This window comes from Aricia agestis, chromosome 17 (genome assembly GCF_905147365.1).
Source record: "Aricia agestis chromosome 17, ilAriAges1.1, whole genome shotgun sequence".
Lineage (NCBI taxonomy): Eukaryota > Metazoa > Arthropoda > Insecta > Lepidoptera > Lycaenidae > Aricia > Aricia agestis.
In genome coordinates, this window is record NC_056422.1 from 6,845,765 (window position 1) to 6,856,361 (window position 10,597).

General features: G+C 33.3%; 1 protein-coding gene across 1 annotated transcript; it reads left to right on the forward strand.

The window, feature by feature from the left end:
- The first annotated feature begins 221 nt into the window (after positions 1 to 221).
- LOC121735660 lies at positions 222 to 1,783 on the forward strand. Its single transcript, XM_042126562.1, has one exon. The coding sequence runs from the start codon at positions 222 to 224 to the stop codon at positions 1,545 to 1,547; it is 1,326 nt and encodes a 441-aa protein (XP_041982496.1). The 3' UTR covers positions 1,548 to 1,783.
- The last annotated feature ends 8,814 nt before the right edge of the window (positions 1,784 to 10,597 follow it).

Below are 10,597 nucleotides of genomic sequence, written 5' to 3' on the forward strand. Positions count from 1 at the left end.
CTTTGTCTAAAACAGTATTTGGAACTTTAAATGAAGATGACGCTATTAGATACGATAACGCCATACGAGATGTACAGGACAACGAAAAAAGACTAAGTTTATTGATAAAAGAAAACATATTGGTTACAACTTCAGTTTTATCTAAATTTAACGATACACTTTTTAAAATAAAGCTCAATGAAATTAGTCTTACTGAGGCTGTCGACGACCTCTCATTAAAGATGAAAAATATTTCGAAAAACTCTATGGAGTTAAACTTTAAAACTAGAATTGATTCTATACTAACTAATCTGGAAGCATCATTACTAACACTGTCTTTCCAAATGGAAGATATAACAAATGCCATTCTTTTTGGTAGCCGAAACATTTTACATCCAGCTATTTTGCCTCCAAAACAGTTGTATAAAGAGCTCGTCGACAACTATAGGCACCTACCAGCTGATGTTACATTACCTGTAAGTTTAGAATTAAGAAACATTTATAAACTATTGAATGTGTCTAGTATAAGTTGTTTTAGCCTAAATACTAAGATAGTATTTGTAATAAGATTACCTTTGGTATCCCCTAAACTGTATGATCTATACCATAATATAGCATTACCAACGCCGCACGATGATGTTAAACCAGACACTTTTAGTCTTATTAGGCCCAGTAGTAAATTTATCGCAATGACCAGAGATAAATCAGAATATTGTAAACTCGATTCACTCACGGACTGTCTGGCAATCGACGTCGACGACTACATCTGCAATGTGATGACCGTCTCCCCAACAAGTGCTAACCCCAGCTGTGAAAGTGAGTTAATGTCAAAAGTTATCAGTGTATTACCAGTGCAGTGTCAAACCGATTCTATTAGTGGAACACTCAACGTATGGAAACCGATTTCCGATAATAATTGGATATATGTACAATCCGAAAACATTAAAGTGTATTTAGACTGTATTGACCAAAAGATCATAGAGCTAGATGTAATTGGTACAGGCATCTTGAAGGTGCCGCAAAATTGTGTAGCATTCTGTAAAAATACAAAATTAATACCTAGATACGCTGATGTCAAACTTAATGTTACAGTTTTTCACCCTACTTTTAATATAATTAAGGATCCTTGCTGTGTTCTAGATAAGATCCCTAAAGTCCGTGATGAGTCCCCTATTAAACTTAAAAGTATTGATTTAGACATTCTTACATCAGACGCCAATTCTAAATTTAATTCCTTATTGAAAGAAACAGATGAGATTTTAAATCAGCAACCAATAATAAAATATGGGACCCATTATTCAATTGTTTTAATTATAATGTTAATTTTAATGTGTACTTATTTTGTAATTAGATTATATTTTTACATTAAAGAGCACCGTCTATCCTATCGTTTTCCTAGGCCCTTTCAATCGCCTCAAAATACTATTAATGCTATAACACCACATTCGGCTACTCCCGATACAGTCGATTCAAAAAGAAACGTTGATGAAAATTCTACAGTCACACCTAGCAATTCGAAAACTCCTTCACGTGAAATACCTTTACCAAGCATTAGAATCAATGTTTAAATTTTTTTCTAAACTTCAGGAACATAAGCCCCTGAAGTTTATTCTACCCCGGGGAGGTGTTATAGCTTTGTTATGTATGTAACATCCCTTAGTCAGCCCCTTTCCTACCTATCCAGCATTTCCTTTGTCTAGCAGCTTCGGTTGCATTCCCAGTCCCACACTCTCCATCCAGTATCCATCCGCGCTAGACGTGTGCATCAAAAATCCAAAATTGTTTTTTTTAAAAAGCCAAAATCCTTGTGCGTTGTAACAGTGCGTTCTGGAGTTATAGCGTCAGGAAGGAAAACCCGAATTATTTTTATATATTAGATGGTTCGTGCGTTCTGGAGTTACAGCGTTAGGAAGGAAAACCCGACTTATTTTTATAATATATTAGATAAAGAAAACAGATTACCTCCACCTCTCGGTCAAAATTCCCATCCCATCTATTAACTTAAAAAATAGATGAGCATTAAAGTATTTTTGTCAGTCATACGGTCCAACTCTGCAAAGAGCCAGAAATTGTTGCTTTCATTAATAAAAAAACTTTATTAAAACATAGCCGACTTAATTTTTTAATTTGGAGTAAAAGTAGGTAAGATATTGTACAATATTTTAAAATTTGCCCGGAACTCATCTTTTTGACGAGTATTATGTGCCAAGAAAATAGGTTCAAGTGCGATCTTGTTATACAAACTTAATAAAAGCGGATGAAAGAAACGAAAAGGTTAATTAGATTGTTCAGTTTCCCTTTTTGGTGGTGAATTACAAAATTTTAGTAATAAAGTGTACAAACAAAAGTTCTTAACCTTCTCCCTAAATATTTTTGTAACGAAAAACCCTGCTTAGGTATAAAATATAAATTTTTCTAAAGATATTTCTGAATATATGACACAAACAACTTAAAATTTTAAGAACACAAAGCCAAATTTTAACTTCTGCGATAAAAATTTGATCGTACTTCAATATTCAAATCTAAAGATTATCTTCTTAATAATTGTTGTTGAGTGAAATGAATGATTTTTCCTTTTCTTAAAAGAAAAGGTTATTTTTGTAAGTATGAGTATAGCCCGTTTGGTCTTACGAGCCTTAGTCCAGGATTTCCATCGGTTCGCTTGTTGTAAAACTTCGAAAAGGTATTACTTAATATACAATTTATTATAATTATTATAGTCTCACCAGTTTTATAAAATACTAGCAGACCTGGAAAAAGTTGTTTTTAAATAAACGTTATTTCGGGTATAAAATGATGTTAAGCGATGTTGATTAGACGCAGACCTACCCGATAAGCATACTAAACTATATCAATATTAGCCCAAACGTTTGGAAGTGTTACACACACTTTCAAACGTCTAGTTTTTATATTGATACTAGAAATAATTTATATGGCAAAACAACGTTTGCAGGGTCAACTAGTTTTATGTAATATAAGAAGGATAAACTTTATTTATCTACGTCATTATGTCGTCTACACACCAGACATCACGTGTTAGGTGACCACAAAGACCGACCTTACTTATAACATGTCCCAGAAGGCAGAAATAGACCGAACCTTTATTATGACAATAAATATACCTACCAACGAGATCCCAAACGTTCCATTTGACCTTTTTATGCAGTATAAGGTAAATAATGCTTAGAATTTGTTGTGTAGTTAAAATAGTTTTTTCGCTCTAAAAAAATAGTACAGGGTGTAACTCAACATTAGGGATAATTCATATAATGTGTACCTTATATTATAACGTTCACTGTGGAAGTAGCAGTGTTGAAAAAGCTTTTTTTTATTTGTACATACTGGCAAGTACCCCAGCGTACTTAAATAAATAGAAACCAGTAGTTTCGCCACGACACGTCGTCTGCTGCAACTTCATGTAGCCGGGTACTGGATGTTGCAGATAGAAAAATTCAGCCTTCTACCTTCATTTCGTAAATCTGAATGTTAGTTTTCGTTGCTATTGCCATATTTTAATGTGTGAAATTAAGGATCCAAATTCAAAACGGTTGATTAAGTATGGGAGTTATATACGTTTCCATAGTTTTTAATTTTTATTATTCGTAGCATTTACCATAATATTTCACGGCCCAATGTACGAAAAATATCATTCTGTATTGTCGTATTTCGAATTTCGATGAATTGAAAAATGGACACTTCCTATTATTAAAATGTGAGATATTTATTTCATTATAATTATAGGTCTTTGTTGTGTCATCATATTATTACCAAATTGTTTTATGTTATTACGTAATTAGAATAATGTGTTTTTGGTTAATAATACATGTTTAAAATGATTACATCACAAACTATCAAATTATAGTTGTTGAATGCATTACAAGAGCTATAATTTCTTAAACAACAATTTAACACAACAATTCAATTAACTTTGACAACATTGAATAATATTATACAATGAATCATTTTTGTCAGTATAATTATGATCCATATACTTAATATACTTAATATTATTATAAATGCGAAAAAGTGCGTCTTACTATCATTCTATCGTTCTGTTACCTTTTTACCTCAAAACCGCTGAACTTATATAAATTGGTTTGGAGATATTTTGAGTCCCGACGTCCCGATTTCTTACGTTTTACTACGGCAAACGTGAAAGTTATGAACGCCAGACGGTAGAATTCCGTGTAGTGCACAAACGCCCTTACTCTACAATAAAGTTGCTGGTAAGATTTCGTTTCCTATTTAATACTCAAGTTTATTTTATTGTGTCTTATTATTTTGTAAATATTTTTATGTAAAACTATTAATAATAATTAATAGTTTAACACAAAAATATATTAATTATTAACACCGCCAAAAACTTCATTTCAAAACTTCCAAACACAACGTAAATTATGAAATACGGCATTTCTATTTTAACGTCTATTTCGTGACCATTGAATTTGAACAATATAAACTTTTGAAAATTATTCTCGGGCCGTTTATAACCGGCGTAAGTTTGACCTTCGTGGTAGAACAATTAGTTAGCTACGAAGGTCAGACATAGACTGGTCTATAATTGAACGAAAACCTAGTTTAAACTAGTAATTTGGGAGCTATTTTATGGTTTATAATTTGAAATACTCGTGTATCATCATTTAATTGGATGGAATCGAATGTTCCAATAATTGGGCATCAAATTACATGGGTATTAAGTTGTAACTAATAAATGTCGCTTTAATATTGAATTAGAGGGACATTTATTAGTTACAACTAGTATTATTCTCGGTGATTTTATAATCTACTAGATGGCTCTAAAGTAAAACGACCGTGTGCAGTTGGTCAGAGAACTACTGTATTGAGAAGAATATGAAGGCACAGATTATGACCATAGATAATGCTAATCAGTCAAAGTACAGTTTAGATGACACTAATTATAAGATAATGATAATTATTTAAGATCAGTTCAACAATGACACCCTCAACTCTGTTACCCCAAAATTTCTTTATCGCGCTTGTACGGTTCCTTTTTTTCGGGATAAAAAGTATCCTATGCCCTTTTTTGGGACTCAAGGTATCTCCATACAAAATTTCAGCATAATCGGTTCAGCAGTTTGAGCGTGAAGAGGTAAAAGACAGACACACTTTCGCATTTATAATATTTGTATGGACAATCCATAATATTCAACCAGGCGAAATAGTATTACTATACTGTACTCGGCGAAACATGGCGGTAGCGGTCATTGATCATTGTCAAAAAAATTTTCATTTTCTATATAAACCGCGATTGACCACATCTGACACTTCATCGTCAATCGCGGTTTATATAGAAAGTGACAAGTTTTTGGCAGGGAGTCAATGACCGCTACCGCCATGTTTCGCCGAGTACAGTATAGTGAGCATAACACTTCGTAGAATAATCCGAAATAATGGAAGCCGCGCCCAAACTTCTCAATGTGTTGTTAACGGATGAGCGCGTTTCGAACCTATGTCACTGTCTTCAGAGGCCGAATAGAAATTGCGATCCAGTTCATACCAAGATACGACACAACGCGGTGATTTTAATGTAATGATTAAAATAAAGGGGTATGAAGATTTTTATATGCAGCCTGGCCGACCTACTGTCCGCCATTGTGTTTTTCCGCGTTCACGAATATTTTTTCAAAAATGGATAGTTAACATCAATACAAACAAAAAACAATCTTGGACAAAACCGCGTAAAGTGTCACATTTCCAAGATTTGAGCTGCCAAAGTTGCAATATCTTAAAATTTGGCAGCTCATAATATTATGTTAGCTATATAATATATTTTTTTTTTAATTTTCGTAAACGCGAAAAAACACAATAGTGGACAGTAGGTCGGCCAAAATCTTCATACCCCTTTCAGTGCACACTTTAGGCTTCAAATTGCATCGTGACCAGGTGATGCAATGCAACGCATTTTTTGTAATGAGTTTTTAATACTGAACTTTTGTGTTATATGTTTGATAAGCCTCCAGTTATACACAAGAAAATACACATAGCATTGGCGGACTTGCCGCCCGCGGTTTCGGGCAGCTTATTCCGCAATTTCTTCACGGTGTAATGTTATCTGGCCTTTACCTCAAGTTCAAGTTGCTTAAACAAGTTTAGGTTCAAACCATCATCTTAAAAAATAATTTTTAATCGCATCAAGTCCAACAATATTGCTTCATATATAAATACTTATAAAGTGGAGAGTTGAGAGTAGTCATGTCATTGTGTCGATAATGGTGATGATGATTACTGAATTAAAGTTTGAAGGGTTTTCATACATTAAACAAAGAGCACTTCCGAGTTCCGACCCTAAATAACATTATGGATCAAACAATAAATGTTATACAACAAAGGTATTATAATCACAAGTATCCATTTTGTTTTTATGGAAACCAAAATAACTTAATTAAAACTGAATTCTCAATAGGCTCTGTTGACAGGTAGTTTATATTTTCTAAATTAATAATTGAGTTATTCAGAATTTTTTCTGAGTAAATGAGACTCAGAAATTAAAAAAATACATAATTAATATTATCTCTATTAATCTATTAAATATTATCTGTTAACTTTTACGATTTACAATGATAATAATATCACGTGTCCTTTTTCAGAACTCAAAGTATGTCCTTATTATAAACGTCATTTATATCGGTTTTTTGCAGCGTAAACAGGTACCAGTAATCCGAACCCCTTATAATCCGAACCCCTTATAATCCGAACACATCTGTAATCCGAACGCCTAATCATCAACAAAGCGTTTTATTTATCATTAAATACCACCAGATAAACAAAAATAATATTAGATTTCTTTAAAAAAAAGTTTAATAATTTGTTACATTTTTTACAACGGGTTTTCAGGCCCAACCACTATAATATTATTATCTCCTGTGTTGCCAGGACTGCCAGCGGTAGTGGTAATAAATGTTACGTATATACATTTTTTCCTCAATATTATTTGTTTTATTTCATAAAAAATACCATAATATATATTCTTTGTACTATAATCCGAACGTTCTACGAATCTGAACGGACGCTAAATCGAGGTTCGGATCAAAGAGGTCTTACTGTATTTCAGGCGCGGTCCGAAGGGGGGGGGGGGGGTCACAAGGGGCATGACCCCCCTCCCAAATCTAAGGTCACATTGAAAAATCTCAAAATCTTGCCAAATAATAAAAGGAAATTTTTGCCAAAATTTTTAGTATAGTGAGTATACCCCCTCCAACATTTCAGGCTGCGACCGCGCCTTGCTGTATTTATAATATTAGTATGTATTGGTGTATGTAATATTAGTATGTATCTGTAATATAACGACAACATTTGTGAACAAGCCGCAAGCTTTATAGCATTAATTAAAGTCCATAAAGTTATTTACGCTAAAAGCTTACTCAAAATAAATCAAAATAGGCTTATATTTTATTATACAATATCAGGTATATTGCACCTATTGCATAATATTAGTGAAGGTAATAATATTTTATTACCTTCACTAATATTAATTAACTGCAGCTAACTTTAATAAAATAAGCAAAAATGGACAAGAGTGTCAAAGTCAGTAGTATAATTTTTCGTAATCAATTAATTTTGCATAAATTATTCAATATTTTTTTAAATAACTATAGTGTTCAACTTTTAAATTATCATCTTGGTATTGAAAGCAAAAATCATTTTTATATTACAGTTATTATTTTAAATATACTCATTATATTATTGTTAATATATAATGAGTATATTTAAAATATACTCATTATATATTAACTCTCATTACTAATATAAATATTATAGTTGCAACCACCTAGAAGCTTCGTAGCCTTTGCGTAGAAGTTCGTAGCCTTCACGTAGACATCGTAGCCGCGTAGCACACACGTAGCCGCGTAGCACATACGTAGCGATGAGCTACGTAGCACGTACATCATACGTAGAAAACAAAGTTAGTTGGATGGATTAATAGTACTAAATTTTGCTTTTACTATCGCAGTCTTCTTATAAAGGCAAATGTTTTGAGAGTGTATGTTTTGTTACTTCTTCGCACGGAATGCATGAAGGGTTCCGTACCATTATTGAGCAAAATTAGGCCAAAAATTGTGTTTTTGTATGGGACCCCCTTACTTTTTATTTTATTTTAATATTATTATTAAATATTAAAGTACACATATAAGTAAGGACTTTGAAAAAAATTCAAGTACCTACCTGTTGCCATTATTGATATACAGCAAAAAAGGCAAAAAAACACGTTTGTTGTATGGGAGCCCCTCTTCAATATTTATTTTATTTTGTTTTTAGTATAATTTTTGTTATAGCGGCAACTGATATATTACACAATCTGTGAAAATTTCAGAAGTCTAGCTATAGTGGTTCTTGAGTTACAGCCTGGAGACAGACGGACAGATGGACAGACGGACATACATCGAAGTCTTAGTAATAGGGTCCCATTTTTACACTTTGGGTACGGAACCCTAAAAATTTTATGTAAAAAGTTACCTTCGACTAGCAAAATATTCTTTAATAAAAGTCAAACCTCGTTATTCCTATTTATGTCTAGCAGTTTTAATCCACTAAACGATGTACTGTCAGACTATCCTTTCTCGTTGCTTTGTATCGTGGGATAAAAGATCTATTTTAATACCAGACTAAGCTCCGTTGAAATCAATACCTGATGCCACTTTTGGGATAAAAATTACTTTTTAATGGTCACGACCACTAACAAAGGATTTGCATGTATACAGCACATCCATACTAATGTTATAAATGCGAAAGTATATCAGCTGTCTGTCTGTCTGTTACCTCTATATCCGTCTATCTGTTACCTCCTTACGCCCAATCCACTGAAACGGTTTTGTTGAAATTTGATATTATGATACATTGGGAAAGGGTATAGGATACTTTTTGTCCCGGAAAAATGCACGGTTCCTACGCGATAAACGACTTTTGGCACTACGGAGCTGCGGGCGTTATATAAAACTATGAATCTATACTTAATACTATAATTGGGAAGAGTTTGTTTGTTTGTTTGTTTGTTTGTTTGTTTGAACGCGCTAATCTCAGGAACTACTGGTCCGATTTGAAAAATTCTTTCAGTGTTAGATAGCCCATTTATCGAGGAAGGCTATAGGCTATATTTTATTGCGTTAGAACTAATAAGAGTGAAGAAATAGAGGAAAGTGTGGAAAAAACGGGAGAAATTATTTGAAATGGCTTATTTGAACGCGCTAATCTCAAGAAGTACTGGTCCGATTTAAAAAATTATTTCAGTGTTAGTTAGCCCATTTATCGATAAAGGCTATAGGCTATATTTTATTACGTTAAGACTAATTCGAGTGGAAAAAATAGAGGAAAATGTGGAAAAAATGGGGGAAATTATTTGAAAGGGCTTTTTTGAACGCGCTAATCTCAGGAACTACAGGTTCGGTTTAAAAAATTATTTCAGTGTTAGATAGCCTATTTATCTAGGAAGGCTATAGGTTATATTTTGTCACACTAAGCCTAATAAGAGCGAAGAAATCGAGGAAAATGTGGAAAAAACGGGGGAAATCATTTGAAAGGGCTTATCTCACGAATTACTGGAGCAATTTTTCTGCGATTTGGCACAGATAAGAAGAAGACCACGTAGGATCATAGGCTACTTTTTGTGGACTAATTTGTCTGTGAAATTTCGCGTGGTCACGACAACACGCGTAAGCGGCTGGACCCATTTTGCTGGAATTTGGTATAAAGATACTTTGAGTCCCGAAAAAGGATATAGGATACATTTTGTCCCGGAAAAATCTACGGTTAACGCGCAATATACTTTTATGATTTGCGCGTAAACTATTCAATCTATTTTTATGGAATTTGGTATGGAGATACTTTGAGTCTCGGGAAAGGACAAGGAATACTATTTTTGTCGCGGAAAATGTACGGTTCCCGCACAATAAACTTTTATGATTATCGCCTAAACTATTCAATCTATTTTGTCATCAAATAGATTGAATAGTTTAGGATGGAGATTGGAGATACTAATTTGAATCTGGGACATCTTTTTTGTCCCGGAAAAATGTGCGGTTCCCACACAATATACTTTTCTGATTTGCGCGTAAACGACTTAATCGATGTACGGGAACAACTATAAACTAAAGTCCACGCAGACGAAGTCGCGGACAACAGCTAGTCCATAATATTTATAAATGAAACGAATCCAACAATCTGTCTGTCTATCGAGGTCATAAACTTTTTTCCAAGAAATTTTTCACATTTATATCGCTAAACAAATTATGACAAATTTTTTATAGATATACTCTGTGGACATTTATTAGTTTGTATCCCATCAAAATTTGCGATGGTCACTTTAAACGAAGCTTTTCATAAATGGTCCATCGGGGACTCAATAGGAAGTAACTTTATATCTGTATTACTAAAACAAATATAACATCTACTGGTTGTTAGCTTTCTTTGAAATTATTTGTCTCCTGGGAATTTTATGGCGATTCATGAAATACTTCTGAGAAGGCACGTAAAAACACATTGAGTACGCCACTTACAGCTTGCTGACTGTTTCAAGAGACTGTTTTTCTTATGGAGAGGTTTAAGACGTATTATTAACCTAATTAAAATTGTGTACCATATTTTGGGATGTTCTGAGTTTTAG